The sequence below is a fragment of the Eulemur rufifrons genome, chromosome 4 (genome assembly GCF_041146395.1).
Source record: "Eulemur rufifrons isolate Redbay chromosome 4, OSU_ERuf_1, whole genome shotgun sequence".
NCBI lineage: Eukaryota > Metazoa > Chordata > Mammalia > Primates > Lemuridae > Eulemur > Eulemur rufifrons.
The window spans coordinates 43,551,162-43,577,048 of record NC_090986.1 but is presented as its reverse complement, the minus strand read 5'-3'; the positions used below and the strand labels follow the sequence as shown (position 1 = coordinate 43,577,048).

At 38.4% G+C, this 25,887-nt stretch overlaps 1 protein-coding gene across 3 annotated transcripts; it reads left to right on the top strand.

The window, feature by feature from the left end:
* Window positions 1-6,075: 6,075 nt before the first annotated feature.
* Window positions 6,076-24,304, top strand: KLF5 (KLF transcription factor 5). 3 transcript variants are annotated; one of them, XM_069467156.1, is made up of 5 exons: window positions 6,412-6,528; window positions 6,619-6,672; window positions 8,987-9,860; window positions 10,901-10,960; window positions 22,469-22,707. In XM_069467156.1, the coding sequence occupies exons 1-5, from the start codon at window positions 6,412-6,414 to the stop codon at window positions 22,645-22,647; spliced, it is 1,284 nt and encodes a 427-aa protein (XP_069323257.1). In that variant the 3' UTR covers window positions 22,648-22,707. The 3 variants fall into 3 exon arrangements, with proteins under 3 accessions (XP_069323255.1, XP_069323257.1, XP_069323256.1); XM_069467155.1 differs by having other exon boundaries at window positions 6,412-6,580; window positions 6,641-6,672; XM_069467154.1 differs by having other exon boundaries at window positions 6,076-6,672; window positions 22,469-24,304.
* The last annotated feature ends 1,583 nt before the right edge of the window (window positions 24,305-25,887 follow it).

Below are 25,887 nucleotides of genomic sequence, written 5' to 3'. Positions count from 1 at the left end.
GCTGGGGTCAGCACAAAGTCCCAGGCCGGGGAGTTTGGACTTCATTCCACTCACTGAGGCAAGCAATGAAACACATTTGAGAAGGGAGGTTACCTATCACATGATGTTTCGATTGCTTAGGACAGGGACTGTATCTATTAATCTTTGTATTCCCAAGGCCTGCAACAGTGTCTAGCACATATAGTCTGGTATTCAATAAATATTTGCAGGCACCAATGTGCCGAATGATTTAGAATAAAGACTGGTGTATGTATGTGTTTTATATGTGAGTTGAAGTCATGACAGTGGGGATTGAGGGAAGGAATTTGTTCTTAGAAAGCAGCTCTCTTATTGAATTTTTTTTTTTTTTTTTGAGTCAGGGTCTTGCTCTGTTGCCCAGGCTGAAGTGCAGTGGTGCCATCATAGCTCACTGCAGACTGGAACTCCTGTGCTCAAGCTGTCCTCCCGCCTGAGCCTCCCAAGTAGTTAGGACCACAGGTGGGTGCCACCACACCCTGCTAATTTTTAAATTTCTTTTAAGAGATAGGGTCTTGCTGTGTTGCCCAGGCTGCTCTCGAACTCCGGGCCTCAAGTGATCCTCCTACCTCGGCCTCCCAAAGTGCAGGGATTACAGGTGTGAACCCCCGTACCTGGCCTCTATTGAATTTTTTATAGAAAATATTTTAAGCAGCAACTTCCTAGAGCACCACTACCACTCTCCCCCCAGTTTAATTTTTAAATTCCAGTAACCAAATTCGGGAATTACTTTTGAACAACTTTGGGTGCTGGGAAGGAGAACATGCCCTTGTAGAAAAGATAGTATGGATGTCCCATTAGAAACTATGTCATGCCATATCTTCTATGTGAATATTTTAGAATTTAAAGAAACAAACAACACAAACAGCTCTTTAAGGATGCATATAAACTGTATCTAGCTTTAAGAGTCTGTGTTTTGTCGAAATGCTGTAAGTAGCCTAGTTTATTTAATATGAGAAAACAAAACAGCAAAGTAAAATGAGATACTCAAAATATCTTTTCGTAAAAATAATTGTAGAGGAAGTCTTGCTGATTACTTAGAGGAAATAAATTAAAGCATATTTATATTTATTTTTAAATCATTCCCTAGATTATCATTTTCCAACATCAAACTCCCCTCTGTAATCTCTCTCCAGCCTATTTATTCTGCAGTGGATTCTGAAAATCTAGCAGCTTGATTAAGAAAGTTTATATATTTTCCTAGTACAGAGTATTGGCAAGTTGCGGCCATACTCACTGGCTTCACATGGAACTTTCTTTGATCATCACCTACAGTTCCAATGTACCCTTAGATGTAAAAAAGCAATATTTATTTATGTTTTTGTTAAAAATATTTATTCTGATTGCAAATGAAATACATAGCAATTGTAGAAAATTTAGAAAATACTGAAAAGTATCAAGAAAAACTATCCATAATTTGACCATTCAATGATAGCCACCAAAATACTTTCAGGTTTTATATATTTTTTTCATCTTTGTGGGTATTTATAAAACCTTTCTTTGGCTTTACATAACATGAATATTTTCCCATGTCCCTAAATATTCCTTAGTAATATGATTTTTGGTGGTAGGACCATTTTATGGATGCATTGTTTACTCTCCTATTGTTGGACACCTAGGTTATTTCCAATTTTTATATAAATACATATGTGTGTGTGTTTCCTAAAAGGAGTATTATCTGTCATTTTCAAAGGTTAATTCACATTTTAGCCTTCCTCACACTTATCGTCAAATTTTCCTTCCCAAAAGTTGTACAAGTTTACACAACCATCAACACGGTCTGGAAGTTAAGATACGAAGAACTGGCCTTATTTTTACCCATTTCATTTATAAGCTGACATCTAAAAGGGCATTTCCCTGTGACCGAAGGTCAGTTCATTTGAGCGTTTGCTGCGTGTGCCCCACAGCCTAGGATCATTGCTGCTTTTGTCATAACAGGAGCAGCAATTGGCTCAAAACACTGCTCATTGTGATGCTGATGATGTGGTCTCCTTAATGTTCTAAAAGATTGTTTGGTGTAACTGCTCCAGTTCATGATTTCTCTCTTTAACCTTTCCTATCATGTTCAGAGTCAGAATCCAAATACTGTACAGTTTAAACTACGGTATGCCTGGCCTATAACTTGGTTCAAGGCATCGATATTTATGTCATTTTCTATCTGCTTATTATACTAACAAGATGGAAAAGCAACCCCAGTCCTCCAAAAAGGTAAAACTCTACTGTTTTTTGTATATTACTGGAGTTTTAAAATTAGGATAGATAAATGACAGTACATTTAGAAATAAGTGCACAATGGGAGTTTTATGAAATATTTTATGAAGAACAAATGTAAAGCCCAACTTAAATATAAAATTTAATTTCTTAAGAACTGGGGGTAGGAGATGGTACAAAAATAGAATATTAAGTTTTTTCTTACTAAGACATTTTAATTTATACAAAAAAGAAGCATATAGTCCTATTTACATATTTTTTCATCACAAAAGCAATGAATAGGGCATCTTCTCTCCTATCTCTTAATCTTTGGAGTCCAAATAGTTTGAATTCTGACTAATCTCAATTGAAATGTCTATTTATTGTGTTATTTCCTCAATGCCTTTTTTTCTGTTGTGTGGCTTCAATTAGTTGTCCTTAATGAAAAAATAAAAAGATTAAAGATGTGAAATTTAGAGGATAACAATTATGTTTTATGTTTTCACTGATACAGGTTCTAACAGTGGGTAGACAATCGGTGAATTTCAAAAAGTCACTTTTAATTAGTCTTACGTTAGAGCATAGTGTAAAAAATTACTTGTGTTTATTCTTGTGCTTTTTCTGTGGCCCAATTTCACTTGGTAATTTGTTTCAGAAATTTTACAGAAATGCAATATTCTATAAATATTTTCCCAATCTAGGTGAATACAATTTTGTTGGCTGTGCTACTCTAGATCCCTTAATTTCTAGCTCTTCCTGACGTTTTTGCCAAACAACTGAACACAGATATTTCTTCTGCCGTGTCTTCATGTGAACATTGCACTTGTGATAGCTTCATATTTCCCTCATCTCATCATTCGGAAGCTATTTATCTATTTTTTTCCACTGCCTTCTTCAACCCCCCCTCCCCCATCACTGAATGCCTGTTCAGCCCCCGCACATTCAGCCGTATTTATTCCCGTAAAGATAGTGACACTTAGGGTTTATTCTAAGACTAAATCTGTGTTGCCCAGTGACTAAGGACTTAAGCATGCACACTGCTTCTGTGCTTACCCTCCTACCTAACTTGACTACTCAACATTTTTATTTCTTTCCCTCAGAATGCCCTGTTTTGGCACAGTTCAGTTAACACACCACTGCCAGGCCACTAATTGATTTCTGAAACCTGACATTTGTTTTTTGTTTTCTCCTATCTTCCCTAATGGTACAGCACTACTAAGCAGGAAGGAATGCAAAGAACTAGAAAGTTCAAAGTAATTGAGGGTCTGTCCATTCATCCTGCCTGGCTTCACGCCAATGTAGAACCTGGAACATTTGAAAAATATTTATCAAGTTTTAACCCTTTTTGCTAAGTTGATGAAACAGGTTTGCAGCTGTAGCATTTGTGTTAAGAGCAACAGCAAGGAAGCTTGGTTGAACATGTTCTTTCTATGTTCAGAATCGCATGGCAAATGTCTCTGAAAAGGATTACTTTCCAATTTCCGTACTATTGTACAGTACTAAGCTAGTTATTTTCTGTGAGATTGCAGAGCTGGGCATTTCAGAGAATCCATTACTTAAAAGTGGCAGCCCTATTTCATGAATCTTTATGCTGGAAATGAAATTTAAGTAAATGCTATTGTATTTGAGCAAAAAAGAATATATTTAGTTTTTTAATGGTAAATGCATTACCTATGCCAACCCGGCCATAGCTAGGTTCATGTTTATATTCATTAAGAAAATTAGAAATATGAAAAACATTTAAAAAACTACAAAAATATTAAAAATTTATCAAATAGTTGTGTGGGTTTTTTTGTTTTGTTTTGTTTTGCAATGGGAAAGCGTTTGTAAATGAAAACATGTTAAAAACTGGTGTGAAATTATAGAAGCATTTCCAGTAAAATAAATGGATTTTATTGCAGTGAAACCTTAGGTTGAAATAACAGGCCACTGATACTCTGGTAAAAAGAAAGACAAAAAGAAAGGTCTAGATATAGGTTTAAAAGCATATTAAAATACAGATAGATGCTAAGCTGTATTAAATCTAAATTAGATTTAGCTAAAAGTTTAAAGAGTACAAAAGTTCTATTAAGAATTATCTATATCACATTGAGGTTTGATGTTATCAGCATTAAGCAAGTAAAAATCTTTTTAAAGTTCAAATTTTTAAAAAGTTACATTAAATCCCAGTTCTATAACCTGTTTCTAAGCTAATTAATCACATGATTAAATTTAATATTACAGAAAAGCAGGATAGCTTTTTAAAGATGAAGGTGGACAGCATGGGATTGTTTGGTTAGAAAAAAATTTTGCAAAAGCACTTACTAAATAATACTTTAGCAACATGAAAGTAGTCATCAACTATTCTCTGAAAGCAGCGATCACAGCTATAAAAATGAATCATGTATTAACAGGAAAGGAAGGAAAAGGAGAAAAATCTAGTTTACAGCCTAATTTTATCTTTTCTAATAATAAATACATCTAATACTTTATGTGCATATTAATTTTTTATCTACACATTGAAAATGAGATACATACCTTTGATAGATATACTCTTTGAAGTGAATTTTTTTTCTAAGAACTCTTTTTTTAAAAGCTGTTTTACTGTGAAGTGATGAGTAGGCTGTTGTATATGTAAAACTGTCTAATGGTATAGTGTGCTGTCAACATATACACGTATGTAGTAATATTGCAGGCATTTTTATTGCAGTTTATTGTTCCAGCTTCCCAATAAGCTAGATAAAATCATGTACAAGAACATTAAGGATTAAGGGAAGTGGTTTCCTTAGGTGCGTGCTGGCAAAAATTCACCCTCCCATTATAATAACATAGTAAATGGACAGTAATATATTTGGCTATTACTTTCCTACAAATTTGGATTCTCAGTTTCCAGAGCTGCTGAGCTTCTAATGTTTGTGGCTTCTTTGGTTGTCTTTTCGTAGGAAAAGGTGTCACGATGTTAGGTAAATGTGCTATGTTTCTGTTTTGTAAATATTAAAGTCCATTTTTTTAAACATACAGTGCTAGCAAAAATAAGTCAAAGATGTAATGTCTATTTAAATACACATTTGAGCTAGTCGTGCTTAAATTAGATCCCATGCTTCGGCTAGAATCAACATGGTTTAAATCTTAAAACCTTCAAAATTTATATGGCCCATCCCCCTACCCTCCACACCCGAATAGGACAAGGTAGAAACGTGTGTGAAAACTTCTACCTACTTAAATACTGAAGGGGAAAAAAGCCAGGCTTTTATGCAAGGACCTTAAGCCTTTTTTCAGGACTTTCCGAATTTGATTTGCTAAATAGATACATTCACTGCTAAAGATACATAGAGACCAAGAGCTGTTTTAAATTTGTTTATCACATCGCCCCTGGTTTTGCGCTAAAGAAAAGTACATTTTGTATATTTAAAAGTACACACTCATTAAAGTCTCTAAAAACCTTAGCGCCCCCACCTAGCTGCCTTCTGGGTTTCAGCTTTTGAGTTTCAGGTCCTTGCACAACACCTAAGACGTGCAATACTCTTTTTCTCCCTAATCCTGGCAGCAACAGTCCGCAGAGATCTCCCTCCGCGTCTCCACCCTAATTCCCCCTCTTCCTAGATTCCACCCGCTCCTCTCCTTCCTCCGCCCCCGGCTCCGCCAGCCCAATCTGTCAGAGAAGTTGTGTACAAACTGCGCGGCCGCCCTGCGCGCGAAGCTCGTGGCCCGAGAGGGGTGCGGTCGGCAGGGTGGAGGCGGGGCCCTGGGAGAGCTTCTCCCTTCTCATAGGCTGGCCGCTCCGGCCCCGCCGGCCTCGGGGCCTCGGGATTCGCGGCGGCGCTGCCAGTCAGGCCAGTGGGTCCCGCCCACCTGGAGTTGGTGAAATAGAGGCGGGCGTCAAGTGTCAGTAGTCGCGGGGCAGGTACGCGCGCTCGCAGCTCGCTCGCGGAGGTCGGTAGTGGCGGGAGCGGGCTCCGGCGAGTGTGAGAGCGCGGCGCGTCTGGGCGGGGTGGGAGAAAGTGGCCGCCCGGAGGACGTTGGCATTTACGCGTGGCGGAGCGGAAGAGTTTTGCTTTTCGTGCGCGCCTTCGAAAACTGTGCCTGCTGTTGGCTGAGGGGTCCGCCCGGAGCCTCCCCTCCTCCGCCCGCGGCCCCGCGCAGAGCTCGCCGGCCAAGCCAGCGTGAGCGAGGTGGGAAGTGCGCTCGACCCGCGCCCCGCGCCCGGAGCCGCGCCCCCGAGTGCCCATGGCTACGCGGGTGCTGACCATGAGCGCCCGCCTGGGACCTGTGCCCCAGCCGCCGGCCCCGCAGGACGAGCCTGTGTTCGCGCAGCTCAAGCCGGTGCTGGGCGCCGCGAACCCGGCCCGCGACGCGGCGCTCTTTCCCGGCGAGGAGTTGAAGCATCCGCACCACCACCCGCAGACGCAGCCTGCGCCTCCGCAGCCCCCGCAGCCGGCCCCGCCGCCCGCCGTCGGCCCGCGGCTGCCCGCCGAGGATCTGGTCCAGGTAGGAAGAGCCGCTCCCCTCCCTCCGCCTCCCTCCCGGGCTCGGGCGTGTCCCGCCGCTGCGACGCGCGGGCGACAGGGGCCGCTCCAGGCTGGGGCGTGCGTCGGGGCGCACCGGGAGCCGGCGCTGGGTGGGCAGCCGCGCCCTGCCCCCCAAGCCTGGGCACCGCATTCCGCAGAGAGTAAATGGGGGAACGCGGGAGGGAGGGGTAGGGTCCGAGATGGCTCTGGCCGGGCGGGACGCCTGGGGAGGTTGAAGAGGGAACTGGGCGCTCCTGCGCACCTTAGTTGTTTTTCTTACATTTGGGGGATGAAACCTTGTACCTCACGCTCAATTTTACTTCAATTACGCCTTTGCTTTTACTCCTCCCTCCCAGTGCCGTGCTGTGGCCTTGGAGGTTCCTCCCCAGTCTCGGGTTAAGTAGGAACGCAAATTGGGGTTCTAGGAAGAGGTCCCCCAGGGTTTCATACCTCATGGCTCAACCTGCTTTAGGAGCGATCGTGGGGGCAGCGTTTGGGAAACAAGAGTTAGAAAAGCTAAGGTTGTATTGGAGCGGTTTTTTCCCTTAAAAAGAAAGGAAAAAAAAAACCGAGAGTGTTGTTCGCTTCGTGTTCGCGTAAATTTCCTCCCGGAGCCGCGTTGAAAGCTGGCAGTTGGCTTTTACACTTGCCCAGCAGCCGAATTAGAGCAACCGCCTGTTTCTTTCGCCCACGCAGGGAGTCATATAGCCCAGAAAAAACTTCCCGGGACTTTTAGCCTGTCCCAAGGAAAAAAAAAAAAATTGGAAACATACCCACATGCAAACAGCTGGAAGAGCTAAAATCAGAAACCACTAACCGCCACGGGAGCGCAGTGCACGAAAGGGTTTAGTTCGGTTTATTTCAAGACGCTTCGCTTAATAGCCCTTTGGTATATTGTGTATTTGTTACCTAGCGCCTACTGCGCGGGGTCTTGCCAGTGTCGGCGTGCTGTGTGAGGGCAGTGGCGTTTGTCAGAGATTGACTCACATGACTAGAGCGTTAATTTTTATTTTTAAATCGAGTCTATCCGGGAAACTCCGTCCTCATCCACACCGAATGATCTGAGGTCCGAGATGATACGCTTTTGAAATTAAATAGTAGCGACAAATGACTGCCTTGTTCACCGATTAAGGTGCCACCGTTAGCAGTTCTAGGAGCCATTCTATTTAACTGGGTTTCTTTTTTCTTTTGAAATTTTCCTTTGAAGGTTAAAACATTTAGCTCAAGTTATTAGGAGAGAAGATAGCTATAAGAAAATCGAGTCGAGGCGATACAAGCTGGATTATGTCCTAAAAAAAAAAAAATCACCATTTGAAAACTGTTTGGTGATTTCAGTTTGTCAGTTTTCTGCTTAGGAGACACCAAGAAGATAGGGGATGACTGAGGTTTTTACAGAATAAGGGGGAATGTAGCATTGGCCCACTGAGGAGGACACGATAAATGTTTTGCTGATGACTGTGCTAGCGATACAGCAGCCTCTCCCCACCCACGGGCTCCTTAGCACCACTCTACCAAGGGAGTGATTTTCCCCTAGGTAATTAAAGATCTGTTTTAGATAGGGATATGAATAGGAACATTTCATTATCATATTAACCAATTACAGAATCTGCTGATTAAAATCAACATTTAGCTCAAATGTTGAATGTGAAATTGTTTTGTTTCAGTGGATACTATGTTTTGCTCAAAACATTGTATTTAAGTTTCCATTGAACTCTAAACAAGAAAGACCCTGAAATAGGCAAAGAATATTTTATATTAGATATTTTGGAAGTATCTAGCCAAACTACAGCAGCAACAACAACAACAAAAAAAAAACTTTGTGATATTTTTAAGGGTTGAGTATTTTTTTAAATTGCATTTTTTAATATTTATGACGTGGACCAAATTGAGGTAGTTTGGCAATATTTCAAAACCTACTTTAATTGTAAACTTAACTGTGTAATGGGGCAGGGAATCCTGCTGGTAGGGGGGTGATACTTTATTATTGCATCAGAAAGGATTGTTTTCTAGGTGCTTCCTTTTTCCTTGATTTGCCTCTTTCACTTTTTGTCTGGGGGTGATTGAGGGAGCAGTTTCACCAAAAACATGTTATACAGAGTTTCATAAGGTTTTGGTCAACCAATTATTGCACAATTGACAACACTAAACCTGCTATGTTTATAAGCAACACTTAGGAGCTTGCTCTAGTACTTGACACAGAGATTGTTGGGAATGTTTAGTAAGCACCGAGTGTTTGTCCTTCCTGAGACGATGAATCAGGTGGATTATGCATGTTTGTATCTCTTCTTTTTTAGACAAGATGTGAAATGGAGAAGTATCTGACACCTCAGCTTCCTCCAGTCTCTATAATTCCAGAGCATAAAAAGTATAGACGAGACAGTGCCTCAGTCGTAGACCAGTTCTTCACTGACAGTGAAGGGTTACCTTACAGTATCAACATGAACGTCTTCCTCCCTGACATCACTCACCTGAGAACTGGCCTCTACAAATCCCAGAGACCATGCGTAACACACATCAAGACCGAACCTGTTACCATTTTCAGCCACCAGAGTGAGACGACTGCCCCTCCTCCGGCCCCGACCCAGGCCCTCCCCGAGTTCACCAGTATATTCAGCTCACACCAGACCGCAGCTCCAGAGGTGAACAATATTTTCATCAAACAAGAACTTCCTACACCAGATCTTCATCTTTCTGTCCCTCCCCAGCAGGGCCACCTGTACCAGCTCCTGAATACACCGGATCTAGATATGCCCTGTTCTACAAACCAGACAGCAGTAATGGACACTCTTAATGTTTCTATGTCAGCTGCCATGGCAGGCCTTAACACACACACCTCTGCTGTTCCGCAGACTGCAATGAAACAATTCCAGGGCATGCCCCCCTGCACATACACAATGCCAAGTCAGTTTCTGCCACAACAGGCCACTTACTTTCCCCCGTCACCACCAAGCTCAGAGCCTGGAAGTCCCGATAGACAAGCAGAGATCCTTCAGAATTTAACCCCACCTCCATCTTACGCTGCTACAATTGCTTCTAAACTGGCAATTCACAATCCAAATTTACCTGCCACCCTGCCAGTTAATTCGCAAAACATCCAACCTGTCAGATACAATAGAAGGAGCAACCCTGATTTGGAGAAACGTCGCATCCACTACTGCGATTACCCTGGTATGTGGTCTTGCCCGGTTGAAACATCATGTAGTGTCTGTGTATGTGTGCTTGCCTGTCTGGATGCCAGGCTTTAGATTTGCATGAGAAAGTTGCACTTGACAGTAAAAAAAAATTACCTACTTTGTTTTTTCCATATTCCGTCTCTGTGCTTTACCCTGGTATGTAAACCAGTTAGTTATGTATTAAAAACATGGCCAGAATCTTCTGGGAAAAGTTGCCTTGTATGTTTTTCTCTTTAATATTAAATAAGATTTGAATTTCTAATATATGTATCATTCAGAGTTATGCCAGAGCTGCTTTAAGATAGCAGTCTAATAAAATTGCAGTTTTTAATTCTAAATTAAGCTCCCTAGGAAGAGATTAAGTAGGGTAGAGGAAAATAAGGTTTGGCAATGAAGTGGGGGTTGTAGGCAGCTGGCCTGGCAGTAGGTATGAGACTTTGTACAGGATAGATTTAAGGATAGTTCTGATAGCCTATGAGCATATGCTCGTTCTTGAATGCGATACATGGCCCAAAATATAAATTGATGACGGTATGTGGAATATATCTACAAGTTGCTGGCGAAAGCAGTTTATGATTAATACAGGGCAAAATTTATTGACTGTGGTACATGATATGGCATGACAGCCTAAATGAAAAAACAAGAAATGTGGGAGTACAGAAAATTACAGTCATCTTGGATAATGGCTTTGCATTGTCAGCTCTAGAGCCATTAAAAATTTAAAAAATATATATATATTATAGTAGAAGTAAAGCCCCTACCGGAATATAAACACAAATAGTCCATTTGTAGCTTGGCTTGATTATCTGTGTGCTTGCCTATTGAAGTGATACATAAAACAAATCACTTTATGCCTTTAATAAGGTAATGGGGGAGGGCCCTTTAAAACTTTTAAACTGAAGCTTCAAATAATCTTGTCTAGCATGAGAGATTTCTTTTTTAAAGCCAGATTTTAAACACTGAATCATCAAATGTAAAGATTTCAAAAGGATCTCTAAAATGACAAGCTGTTCTTCCTTTCCTTCTTTATTTTAGGCTGCACAAAAGTTTATACGAAGTCTTCTCATTTAAAAGCTCACCTGAGGACTCATACTGGTATGTAATTTTCTTGTTAATTCTGTGAGTTGTGTAAATAGTGTAAGTGGTATTCATCCTTTTAAAAGCCAGCACGTGTTTGATCTCTTCTTTCTTCTGTCAACTTTTATTTTTTTAATGGCCTACCTTTTCAGCACTGGCTTGGCTCAAAATTCAGTTCCATGAGAAAGTCTGGTTCCAGGAAGGCTGAGGATGTTCCCTCTCAAAGGCTGCTGCCCTGTCACCTCGCATAGAATTAATTATCTCAGAATGTAAACAATGATGTTTACTAATGGATTTTAAAACTTTTAATGGCACTACTATTCTTGTCTTGAAGGAAAAAAATATAACTCATTTTCTACCTCCATAGCAAATTATTTTGCTTCAAGAAAGCCCTACTAAACACTGAAGATGTTCTCATTTAGCTTGTACAGCATAATTGCTTAATACATTATCTTTAGTTTCACCTTTTGCTTAAATTATCTGTGATTAGTATGTTTCTGTGCTTAATGAAAGATAGGGTCTGAAATTGCAGAGTACTAAAATTGGGTGGTCAGAAATGGGGTTACAGTTTAAAAGTTATTCTACACCCTACCCCCGCCCACAGTTGATATGTTAGACTTCATCTTTATTCTAGCTTATATCTCATTCTTGTTTAAATGTGCTTTTAAGGTTAGCCCCTTTAATTTTTGTATTTGTTGTGTTAAACCTATAGCAATCACTTTTAAGAGCTCTTTAATTTTATCACTTTATATCAGAACCCATTTTAAGAGGAAACTAGGTGGCATACTTTAAAGGCCCCCAAATATTTCCAAATATATAGGTGGTTATTATTTGTGATTTTTCTTAAGAACAGCCCTAAAGGAAAGAACTTATATAAAGCGACTGTGTTTTTTTCTCCATAAAGACAGCCTTACCTAAAGTTCAAAGAATAAGTTTGCTAATAAAAGCAATGACCTAGCAAAATGTATTATTCCATCATTGCTATGGAAACCAAAGTATTCAACAGTTCCTTTGAATGGGTTGTTGGATTAGTGTGAGGACTTGAATCTCCCCAGGCTAGATGTTACTATGGAAATTGAGTTTTGATAAATGAAGTAGTTATCTCTAAATGCTGCATTAAAAAGTAAAAGCCTTTGAACAAAGGTCAGTGCTGAGATACAGCCCTGAAAGGAATATGGTTGCAGACATTTTGTATGCATGTTACGATGGATTGCTTGATATCCCAGTGATAAACACTGCTTATTACAATCGGAATAGTGTTGGCAACAATGTGGTAGATTTCAGGGCTTTTTGAGAAACTGGTTTTAAAGAAAAGACATCTCATGTATTTATCTGTGAAATGAATGGGTTGTTTTGGTGTGAGGCTTTTAGATAGAGACAAATTAATTATATAAGAGGAAAGATCCTACATAAGCAGCCCAAGGTAGAAGGAACTTTTATAGTTAAACACCCACGGAAGAATTAAGCATGTAATAAAAACTTCAAGTCTAAAGTTTTCAAAATACCAATGACAAGCACCTAGAAAATATTCCATATAGAACTACTAAAATAACCTTTTATAGAATATAAGTGGGAATAATTTAGAAACATTTGAACTGTTGTTTTTCTCTCTTTTGGAAGTCCTTGAAACGAGAGATAGGAAGGAGGGAACACATTTTCATGGGGCTAAAGTCTCCTAATAAAAGAGTACAATTGCATATAACGATGTAATCAACTGCTTATTGCAGGGGTGTAGTCAAACCATATCTAAATAGCCTTTCAACCCCTGTCAGAGTTTAGTACCCTGAATGCTACTACCTGTGATTTAGGAACTTGACCTGCTGGCAGAGAAATTTAATAGTGGGTTGTCTTAACAATGCTTGTACTAATAAAAACAAACTAAAAAGAGGACCAGGTCTAGGGTGGGTCCTAGGCATTGGGGTTTTATTTATTTATTTTTTTCTTCCTGATCGTAGACATCATGGCCTTCAACATCTAATAAGTGAGACCACGTAATCCAGTTTAATAAAGTTTTGTTTGATAGTCTTTCAAATGCCTTGGGGAGGGTTTGTAGCAGACTTGTTCATCTGGCTAAACCCGTTCTTGGGTAATCATAGAGCATTGAGGTTGTTTTCTCCTCATTTCTAGTTTCTAGACAATGCCTTTTAAAATTACCTGTGCTCTCTCATTGCATCCTCCCCACCCTGCCTGTTGTTTTTAAATGAATGTATCTGAAGCCAGCAAATGCTTGTGGGGTTTTCTTGTTTTGTTTTGTTTTTCCTTTTCCTTGTAAGGCCCAGGTAGATGAAACAGTTTTTCTAAATCACTTTTCTCATTTTAGTAGTGTTTTTTGTTTCCTTTCTGTCTCCCTCCCTCCCACTTGTACAGTTTATTAGGGGACTTTAAAAACTACATGGCCATGTTGGTCTGGTAGTTGATGACATAAAATAAATTGCGCTTTAAATGATTGCCATTTTGCAGGCAGAATGTGAAGCACTCTAGCATTTTTTTGGAAAATTGTAATTGCTTTAAAATGTCAAGTTACCTTATGTTTTAAAAATAAGCAACTAAAACAACCTACATCTGAGTTTAATTACTTATTCTGGATTTTTAGATTGTAAATGCTTCTTTAACATGGGTTGCAAATTGAACCTAAGCATATAGCCTTTCCAAAATAGGACTTTTAAAAATAATCTAGGATGAAAGAGTAGATGATATATTAGTTTCTTAAACTAGAACTGTCACAGCACTCGAGTGTTCTAAGCTCATACACTTAGATCTTTTTATTAGAAAATCATATATAATAATACAAAGTCCTGTCGTCTTTGTATAATTAGACAAAATACCTGAAACATAATTTGTTTCTATTCCAGGGCATAATTATATTTTATTTGTATCTGTACATGCATAAGGTAGCATACTTAGGCCTATAGAGGCACCCCTTATATAGGTGTGTGGGTGTTTGCCTGAGTTAGTAATATGTGCGTGTGTGCATATTTATCGTGCCTCTGATTAGAAATAATTATTATGGCTGCTTCTAGGCAACAATATCAATGAGTGGTATATTTTCAAATCAAAATATTTAGACTTTTAGCCGCATTTAAATGAACATTCTGCTGAAATTTGTATGCCTTATGATGTATGCAAGGAGCTATACCCATTGCCATGATTCTAAAGATTCCCCCAAGCGAGACTGTTCTTTCAGGAAAAAGAGTCACATATCATTTTGTGCTTACAAATCAACATGACTGATGAAGTATCAGCTGCAACCGGCATTATAGTTTTTATCCTCATATGCTTTACTTTCTTTTTCTTAATTTTGTTAGTTTCCAAGTTAGCACAGGTTTGGGGCCAGAAGAAGTTAAAATCAGTAGGAAAAAACAATGACTCTCTTTAAAGAATAATTTGCAAGAAATTTAAAAACTCCTTACCAACGAAAAAGTCCTGAAAAAGTAAACCGTGAACTCAGTGTAGATGTTTGAAGTCGTACATTTAACCTTAGACAATATGCTAAAGCCAGTGGGAAATCAGGGCACGGTAACATTTTTAGATCATTTTTCAGTCTCAGCTATCTGAAACAGGGCAGCAGATTAGCAGTTGTACAGGGAAAGTCTTTGAGCAACACACACTCTTGGCTCAAGCGTGCCTCAGACCGAGACTCCGTGCATTGGCTACTCTCTGTGCACTAAATGATCCCAAAACGGCTTACCACAGGTTGACAAAGGAAAAGGACAATTTGAAACACGCCCGCAAAAGAAAATGGAAACATTATACAAATAACACAGGAACACAAACTGGACTCTGAGTAAAGCACCATATTCAAGATTCCTGTTTAAGGAAAAATTTTACCTTAAGTGTCAAGAGATTTTTAGCCCAAGCGCAGTTGTAAGAGGGGGGTAAATTTCCATGTTCTGCCTTACTTGCTTATGCACACACTTTATTTCCTCATCACATTTATAATTAAGATGTTATATATACTTTATGTAATTCCTATTTGAGATTTGCTGCTAAGGTACTGATTTTAGTTTCAGTTTGGGCACTAAAAAATCCTTAGGTATAAATTTCCTATCTACTTCTTGGCTCCAACATCATCATCCATTGAATATACTAGGTGTAGGTTTTGATTTAAAAATATTGATAATGTTGACAATAAAGATATTCTCGTTGCAGGCACTTCTTCGCTAAAAGAAACATTCAAAATATTCTGGACATAAGTTAATCCTTTTTTGTGTGTGAAACTGTAGAAAAGGAGTGAAAGGCTTTAAAAAAAACTGAATAGGAAGGATTTCACTTGGGGCCTTAATGAAAATGGATGGAGATCATACAATCTGGATCTAGAGATAGGTCAATATTGGTTAAATGTGTAACCTGATTTATTGGTAGAGGTAACATAGGGAAACATGTTTTGCAGGATGAAATTTTTTCAGTCTACACTTGAAAACTATGCAGGAAAAGGTATCACATTTAGTCTTTAGTGTTAAGTGTACTAGTTAAACATTCCTTAAATTATTTTCAATATTTTATTTTCATTTGCAGCTTTAAAATTTATTTTCTGTATCGACAATTTCAGGCTTTGTTAAAAAAAAGGGGGGGAGGTGGCTCAAGAGACTTGCTGGTTCAGACCCCAGGAAAAGTATTTATGAGCATGAAAGCTTAGAAACAATTTCTTTTTAATGACTCACTGGGAAGATTAAACTTTGCTTCTAGGACTTGTTCTTTCATTTGAAAAACATTTACATAGGAAATTGATTAAACATTGCTGTGAGATGATAAAGCTTATCAAAGGTTAAGAAGCATAATTTGATTCAGCAAATATTTTTGACTGATTTTATGGAGAATCTAAAGATGAATAATCTCTTCTGGCCCTTTTTTGTTCTTAAAGTAGTAGGAAATGGTGATTAATTTAAGTTGATTAAATAAAATTGCTGAAGTTGAGATAGAACAATTAGCCGTGAAGGTAGAGAGCAATGTTTTTAAAAAGTAAAATTTAATCACCCAAGAATTTGGCTTTGGCAGATATTTTTAGTTCTATAGAATGTAGTACCTGTTTATTTGATGACCTGCATCTTCTCTGGTAACAGACTGGAAAGAAAGTAATGCCCTATTTTAGTATGAAAATATCTCCGGAGCAACATTCATTCCTATTTGGTCAGCCTGTATCATTTATATTCAAGAATCTCTAACAACTGTGATTAAGATGAGCTACAGTTTAAGAAGTGCACAGTAGGTAACTTTCACTTACAAACATCAACACAAAGAGAATAAATTTCTTTTTGGCTACATTATAAAAAGGCAAAGCTTCATGAGTTGGGAGGAAACCTACTAGTCAGGATAACCCTGTTAAGTACAAATGAAAGGAAAAGACATCTAGTTAGTAACTCATTCAGTACTAGAAAAAATGAAAACACAGGATTTTTCTGTTTTGGTTAAAAAAAGGAAAGGCAAAATATTTCATTGACACTTTAGTTTTTTTTTTTTTAGTCAGTTTGGGCTTTTGTTACAAGAAAATGAATCTGTCGTCTTTTTGTCGGGAGACTCAAGAATTGCTACTTCATTTCATTAACCCTATTAATGACAGGAGATACTCTTCATTGTTTGTCGAGAACCCTGAGGAGAAGTAGCAGGAGTTTAGGAGCCCAGAGATTCATTCTTCTAGGATACGGACGGAAAGGGTCACCCTTGACAGCATTTCCCGTGCATCTCTTTGGGTTCAACAGATCAGTCCTCTCTGCCCCCCCTGGGGAAAAGTCCCCTCTCTGCCTTTGACCATTCCCTAGGGGCTCTAGAACTTCTTGGTTTTCCTGAAGCCCAGTCCAATTCTGGAAAAGAATATTTGTTTACATGGACTTTATCCTTGTACAACTCCAGGATGGACAGTAACTGATGCTGATTTTTTTCTCCTGAAGAGGTTCAAGATAATAATTCTCACCTAAATGCACATTATCAGATTATCCTCTGTGGTCCCAGGCAAGGTAGAGCCAGGCAAAGTCCTGCTGCAGACGAGGGCCATAGGAAAATAGAGACAAGCCGACAGCTTCACACAAAATCTCTTACCCCTTCCCTCTTTTTCATTAATGAGCATAACCAAGTTGTTGCAAAGATGCTTTAGGAAAAGTGTGGTGTCACAGCAGGAATAGGAGACAGTGTCTGCCCTTAAGGAACTTTAAAAGCCAGTTAAGGAGGCAAAATACAGCTATTTGAAACTTTCATAAAGCAATAGATGTACAAGTGCAAATCAGTAGTTTAAATTTAAGCGATGGGGATACACAGAAATGGAATGATCTCTCATGGTCTGTTCAGAGGTTTTCTAGAAGGATTAAGGTGAGTGAGATTTTAAAAAAGGTGATAAACACGAACTGATGAACATGAGAAAGGGGAATTTCTTAATACATCCTTTCAATATGTCAGTTTCCTCAAAGTGGGCACATTACTGATAGGTACTATATCTAGTAAATATTTTGTAAATTCTAGTAATTCTAATCTTCAGAATTCTTCTGTTCCAGGTGTAGGATATCTGCTACAATGATTACAATCAGCCTTTTCTTTTTTGGGGGGGGGGTGTAAATGGAGACAGAATCTCTGTCTCCCCAGGCTGGAGTGCAGTGGTTCTCTCATAGCTCACTGTAAACTCTCATATTCCTAGGTTCAAGTGAGCCTCCTAAGTAGCTGGGACTACAGGTGTGCACCACCATGCCCAGCAGACTTTACATTTTTTTGTAGAGAACAGGGTCTCACCATGTTGCCCAGGCTGATCTCAAACTCTTGACCTCAAGCAATCCTCTCACAGTCCTGGGATTATAGGCATGACCCACTGTGTCTGGCCAACAATGAGTTTTAATAAAAAAGATGATTCAAATGGAAAATTACTGGCATGGATATATAAAAATATGAATTAATGAGCTAAAATCATCCCACATTATCTGTTTTTTTGGATATCTAAATAATATTTTCCTATGAATTTCTTTAATCAGTGTTTCTTATATTTCTCCTTTTGCCTTGTGGAAGCAAATCTAATACTGAGCCTATTTCAGAGACTCTAAATTCCGTAAATCTCTAATGATGGAAAAAATCTAATTATTCAGTTGCATGAAAATATTTTCCTCTTGAAATAAGAGCTCATTTTGAGCTTCAAGGACTCTTAAGTTCTAAGAATCTAGGTACTAACTATTGAAATAATTTATTCCACTTTAAAGGTTTGTGTTTTTTAGGGTTTCAGAAAAGGATATAGATTTTAAGTTCTTCATCGATTCTCAGTCTTTTGCTTAAGATCAAGTATAGATTCGAAGTTCTTTCAGGCCAGAAACCAAATCTTATTTGTATTTTGCAAGGCATTTAGTACAGGTTACACCCTCTTTAAAAACACAGGCTTTAATGATGATAGTTTTCAGCTTTTATTTTTATCAGACATTGATTGGATTGTCTTAGTCACCAGCAAGGAAGCAGATGTGCAAATTTGCGGTAATAAGCTTAAAAGTTACCTAAAATAACTAGTCTAAGAGAAATATTTCCATTTGTGATTTTTTTCTTCCTTCTGTTAGAAGAATCTATGTAGAACATTTTAGGGAAAGGCCTTGGTATGAGTCTGTTGAATATGTTCAGCAGAGCAGAGAAAGTTCCCATTCCATTGTGGTAGGTTCAGAAGTCATTTTTTATCTGTTCATCAGAGGAGAAAAAATAATTTTTTAGTTTGTCGCTAAAGATTTTTTGAATACTTTACAAACATGTTCCACGAACCCACTGAAATTCACTTAGTCCAGGGGAAAGGAACCATCCTGGGTAAGACATGGGGATTGCCAATACCAGCATAGAACTGTTTTCAGGACCCCTGAGGTCCCCCAAAGGGCTGGCTCTGCCAGCGGATACCCTCTGCTTCAGATGGTCTGGGGTTTGAGGCCTCCTGTGAGTCCATGGAACAATTCCTTAACTGACCTTCACAAGTGGCTTTAGGATCTGTAAATAAATTTGAACAGTATGTACGTGATCCTTAAATCATTCAGAGAGAGCGTCTTAGTGTTTGCTAATGGAAGATTTAAGTGGGACATTAAGGAAAAGTGGCAGGCCAGGATTCTTAATGTGGAGCTCATCATTTTGCTGCTAACTCATGGGGTTATTGTGAGGATTAAGTAAAATAATGAGCAGTACCAATCTCTGGAGTGTGCACTCAGTGGATGTTTGTACCTGCTCTCTCTTGCTTTTACCGGTACATGTTTCTGCTTAACATTTTTGTAAAATATGTTAATGGCTTTATCAGTATGGGTAGTATGTATGTTTAACTTGAACCTTTTTTTCAAAGATTAGGGATTCCTAACAAAATATTCCTGTAAATTTAAAATAGAATGAGAAGACGCATACTTGACTTGAGATAAAGTTGAAGCTTGTTTTTTCCATGCTGTACAAACTTGTCAGTTTTTTCTTTTTGCCTTTGGAAAGTTTCACATTAACAGCATGAGAACTTAAAAATACAGTTGATGTTGAAAGAGCTTAACTAAATATTTTAAATTGGTGGTATTGGACAGAGATTCTGTAAAAATCCAATTAAACTTTTGAAAGCTCTATCCTGTTGAAATATAACTTAAAGGAAGTCAGTTTGGTTTCCCAGAAGTACTGTGCATAGTGTTTCTGGCTGAGGAAGAAAGGCCCGAGTCTGCTGTTTGGCCAGAAATTGGGTACCAGCTTCCTCTACGATGTTTTACTTGAACAGTGTTGACACTTGAACAAATCCCATAGAAACTGCCCCAACAGGGGAATAGTCGTCCTTACTTTTATAGTAAGACTTGGCCGCAATAGCTAATGTTCCAGACACTGGTTGTATTCTTGGCTGAATAATCTATAGATGTGCATAAATTGAAAGCAAAACCCCAAATGTTTTAGGAACTTTAATGGCTACCGTATTTCAACCAATCAGTAAAGTAAACTTTTAAAAATATTGGTGTAGTTTATTGCTTCTTAGCCAATAAAAATAGTGAACAAAAAGAGTCTAGTGTCCCTTGTTTCTTAAATAAACTCTGAAAATTCAGTTTTCCTGCTATTTAATTATTAAATTCAAAAGACTAGAATGATTTCTTTTAAAATTGGGGTACTTTAGGAACTTTTTTGCTTGCCTCAGACATCGGAAATAACGTTCTCTTTCCATTAAATGAAGTATGTAACCAAAATGTTTGCTTCCGTGATTTTTCACAAGGAACAAACACTTCAGTGCAAAAATTTTTTTTTGTTTGAGTTTACATCTACAAACTTGATGGCTACATTTATTACTAGTATTAAGATATTTCTATGTATCAAACAGATTTATGTGATTATAAGTGAGAGAAGTGATTTATTTTTTATGTTACTTAAGGTTTGAGTGTATTAGGTTAAATTTCTAGTTAGATTTATTATGAGGGAAAAATACTTCTAGAATTAAAATGTACAGTTTAAAAATGGATTGATAGGAGCCAAAAAATGAATTGTAAAAAAAGGTGTGTATTTTGGGTCAGAGCTGGAAGGGAGGACAGAGGAGATGTGGCTTGGAGGTGCATGGCAGAGGAGATGAAGGTGAAGTCTCATGGGAAATAATTTGGACCAATTTCATAGGGTCTATTTTGACACTTTCTTCTTTGTCCCTATAGGGTTTTTCTAAGACTTAGAGAGGTTATCAGGATAGCAAAAATATATTAACCACAAGCTGTAAAAATCTCGGCTGATGAGGACAGTGTCTTTTAAAATTTAGACTTAGTTGGATAATCCTACAACTTCCTGAATATGATACTGCTAAATTAGGCAGAAAAGTAGTTGAGTTTCATCGATACTAAATAACAAACATTCAAAGCAACACTGAGGTGTTCTTCCTTTTCAGAAAAAAACATTTTTTAAAGGAATTTAGGAGTTTAAAAAAAGGTATCCATACAAAACTGAGCAGTAAGCCAACTGAACTTCAATATGTAAATTTATCTTACAAATTCTCATTTAAAAAAACTCAACTAAAATTCATAGAAGATTATAAGAATGAAGCATACATATAGGAACTACTAGTTAATGCTCACTGAAAGATTAAGTTTTAGGATTTATTTAGGGGACTACACGATCTCAAATGGGATTAATTCTAAAACAGTGACTTAAGACTGAATTATAAATATTTAGTAGTTTTAAAAGTTAAACAGGCCGGGCGCGGTGGCTCACGCCTGTAATCCTAGCACTCTGGGAGGCCGAGGTGGGCGGATCGTTTGAGCTCAGGAGTTCGAGACCAGCCTGAGCAAGAGCGAGACCCCATCTCTACTAAAAATAGAAAGAAATTATATGGACAGCTAAAAATATATATAGAAAAAATTAGCCGGGCATGGTGGTGCATGCCTGTAGTCCCAGCTACTTGGGAGGCTGAGACAGGAGGATCGCTTGAGCCCAGGAGTTTGAGGTTGCTGTGAGCTAGGCTGATGCCACGGCACTCACTCTAGCCTGGGCAACAGAGTGACACTCTGTCTCAAAAAAAAAAAAAAAAGTTAAACAGCTAACAAATTTTGGAGAGCATTAAGAATAATACACATTACAGGGCAAGAGGGGCTCAAATATCAATTCTCTATTCAATGAAGAGAACTGTGAACGCATAGAATAGGCAGACTGAATGATTTCTGGCTTTTTCGAAACGTGTATTACACATGTACTGTATATGAGGCCAGGCATTTTTGTTTTGTCCACTGTTAAATCCCAAGTGTGTAGGATAGTCTTGGCTTACAATAGACACTTGGCAAATTGTTTATGGAATGAATTTTGGTAATCCTTTTGGGTACAACACTTGACAAAGAAAAATTAAATGTACATATCAGCAAATGTTAACAATTGTTACCAGTTTCATGGTCTGCTTACTAATATGAAGTTATCAGTACCAAACTGTTTTTCTAACTTTGTTTTGCTTCAATCTGAACAAGAAGGGTGTGAATGTGTTTTGCTAGTGTGAATCTCAAAGAGCCAATGCCCTGATAGTCCGTTTTGGAAGCCATGTGTTCAAGTGAACTGGTTTATGAGCTGTGAACTTCAGTCTGGCTAATTTAGAAACATCTAGGACTAGTTTCTGGTAAAGCAATTGTGGTACATGAAATTCATTGTATAGGTGATTTCAGCAGCTCTGGAATTTTTTTCCTCCCTCACTCATCGTCATTAGTCCCGTAATAATTTGGGTTTGTTGACATAGAAACTATTTGCACAATAATGATAAAGCTCCCCAGGCTCATCTAGTCATTTCATGGATTTATACGTGTAGGAGTACATAAAAATACAGACACTGATTCATTTTGCATTTGTCTAAAATTTGCCTGAAATGGCTATTGTTCAGTTCTTCAAAGGGTACACAAAATACTTTTTTCCTTATGTAATTAGAGGCTCTATGTCATGACTCTTCACTGGCTGACTTTGAGGGGATTTCGTATGTATGGAGTTTGTAATTGAATTAATGAGTTTCCCTTCCTTTGCTTGGAAAAAAAAAAAAACGACTAAGAAAATTGTTACATACGGTGGTGTTAACTAGGATGTTCGCCTTGCGAGCAGATCACCTCATCTCATGTGTCCTTATCACAGGTGAGAAGCCGTACAAGTGCACCTGGGAGGGCTGCGACTGGAGGTTCGCGCGGTCGGACGAGCTGACCCGCCACTACCGCAAGCACACGGGCGCCAAGCCGTTCCAGTGCGGGGTGTGCAACCGCAGCTTCTCGCGCTCCGACCACCTGGCCCTGCACATGAAGAGGCACCAGAACTGAGCGCGCCACCCGCTTCCACCCTCCGCAGGCCACCGGGCATCCTTTTAAACGATACACTCAACTGTTCATATATAAAAAAAAGAAAAAGGAAACAAACAAAAAACTGGAAATGTATATTTTGTATATTTGAGAAAACAGGGAATACATTGTATTAATACCAAAGTGTTTGGTCATTTTAAGAATCTGGAATGCTTGCTGTAATGTACATGGCTTTACTCAAGCAGATTTCATCTCATGACAGGCAGTCCCATCTCAATGTGGGGAAGGGGTGGGGGTGGAGGGGTGTGTGTGCAGTGTTTTTACCTAGGCACCATCATTTAATGTGACAGTGTTTAGCAAACAAATGGGTTGGCAGGCACCCGGGAGAAGGATGGATTGTATGTCAAGATTTTACTTGACGTCAGGTAGTTTTTTTCAATACTGGGTAATTCCTTAGAGGTACGAAGTGTACCTGGCAATTCACAAATAGCCATTGAACAAATGTGTTTTTCTTTTCTTTTCTTTTTTTTTTTTAAATATATGAGTTGCCTATATTTGCTATTCAAAATTTTGTAAATATGCAAATCAGCTTTATAGGTTTATTACAAGTTTTTTAGGATTCTTTTGGGAAAAATCATAATTTTGAAAATAACCATGAATACATTTACAGTTAGAATTTGTGGTAAGATACCTCTCGACATTACCAAATTCATTTCTTTGGGGGAAGGAATAATCATTCAAATGAACTTTAAAAAGCAAATTTCATGCACTGATTTAAAATAGGATTGTTTATTTTAAATATGAAACAAGATGTTTTGTATGAATTGTAAACTGAAGAGCTTAAAGATAGTTACGATACACAAAAGTTAAACCTCTACCAATAAGCTAAACACAGTATCATTTTTAAAAAGAAGGACTTATGTAGTTTTCACATATGGCAATGTTAAACTTATGATGCAGTTTTCATGTACGGAAACGTTGATTTTATGATGCAGTTTTCATATATCAAGATATTTGCTCGTGCAGTACTGTTGGTTAAATGACAATTTATGTGGATTTTGCATGTAATATACAGTGAGACACAGTAATTTTATCTAAATTACAGTGCGGTTTAGTTAATCTACTGTTAATACTGACTCAGTGTCTGCCTTTACGTATAAGTGATATGTTGAAAACTTAAGGAAGCAAGTGCTACATATATGCAATATAAAATAGTAATGTGATGCTGATGCTGTTAACCAAAGGGCAGAATAAATAAGCAAAATGCCAAAAGGGGTCTTAATTGAAATGAAAATTTAATTTTGTTTTTAAAATATTGTTTATCTTTATTTATTTTGTGGTAATATAGTAAGTTTTTTTAGAAGACAATTTTCATAACTTGATAAATTATAGTTTTGTTTGTTAGAAAAGTTGCTCTTAAAAACATGTAAATAGATGACAAATGGTGTAAATAATTTTGTAAGAGGCTTCAAGATGTTTATACGTGGAAACATACCTACATAAAAAGCATAAATCAGTTGCTGTTTTGCTTCTTTTTCCCTCTTATTTTTGTATTGTGGTCATTTCCTATGCAAATAATGGAGCAAACAGCTGTATAGTTGTAGAATTTTTTGAGAGAATGAGATGTTTATATATTAACGACAAATTTTTTTTTGGAAAATAAAAAGTGCCTAAAAGATTTATGTCGTGCCTTTCTTCTTTACCTACAATAGCAAGAACAATTAGCACATTCCATTCCCCAAACTAGTTTATTTAAAGGGGTCTGATCAGGGCAGTTAATGAAAAACGAATTCCTAGGCATTCTTAGAAGAGCCACTTGGAGCCCATACCTACATTTAAGACATGAGAGATACTTATTTTAAAAATATAATTAGTACTATTATAAAGGGAGGCATAATTTATGAATACTTATTTTTCTGGCCACTACATACATACTGCATTAACCCTTCAACATCCTCAGTTGAAAACACTGTAGAGTTGAATTAGCTAGTTTACAGATTTTATTATCTGAGGCAAACAAAATAAGAATTAGGTTTTAACATTCTCCCCCCCCCCTTTTATAATGAAAAGATCATTAAAAGTTGATTTTATCCAGTAGCAACAAGCACACCTAGATCTTGGTTTCTAATACTAGTCTTCAATAAAAGGAACTGAGGGCCCTTAAAGAAATGACTGATTCTAGGACTGGGGTGAGGAATGTAGAAGATAGTCCTGGCACATCTTAAAATCCCAGAGAGTAAGGAAGTAATTAAAAAACAACCTACAGGCCGGGCGCGGTGGCTCACGCCTGTAATCCTAGCTCTCTGGGAGGCCGAGGTGGGCGGATCGTTTGAGCTCAGGAGTTCGAGACCAGCCTGAGCAAGAGCGAGACCCCACCTCTAAAAATAGAAAGAAATTATATGGACAGCTAAAAATATATATAGAAAAAATTAGCCGGGCATGGTGGTGCATGCCTGTAGTCCCAGCTACTCGGGAGGCTGAGACAGGAGGATTGCTTGAGCCCAGGAGTTTGAGGTTGCTGTGAGCTAGGCTGACGCCACGGCACTCACTCTAGCCTGGGCAACAGAGTGAGACTCTGTCTCAAAAAAAAAAAAAAAACAACCTACAATGAAGGGGGTGTATCAGAGCAACAAAATAAAGTAGGATTGGATTATAACCCAAAGTGTAAAGTATCCCTGTGTCTGTTGTGATACAAGGAAATGATTGGATAAACAGAAGAGACAAATTTGTGCAGAATAATTCCAAATCATTTTTACAGAAACTCCACCCTCAAAGAGTAGAACATAACTATCCACTCCTTTAGTGTGGATTGCACGTAGTGACTTCCAAAGAGTACTGTATGCAGAGGAGGGGAGGAAGCATAACTTTACAGTGGAGAAACCTGTGGCCACCACCTCCGCCAGGTGATCAAGGTCCACATCAATAGTGGTAAGTCTTGCTGATAGTATGTACCCTTGATATGTGATGAAATGGAACTTTGCCTTCGTGGTTTTCCTCCTGAAAACACATAATCCCAGCGTAATAATGAGAAGCATATCAGACAAATGACAATTCAGGTATATTCTACAAAATGCCTGACCAGTACTCCTGAAACTGTCAAAGTCATCAAACACAAAGTCTGACAAACTGTCAAAGCCAAGAGGAGTAGGAGACATGACAAAAAGAAAGAATGTGTTTTGCTGGATGGGATCCTGGAACAACAGAAAAAGGACTTTAGGGGAAAAAGTGAGGAAATCTGAATAAAGTATAGAATTTTCTTAA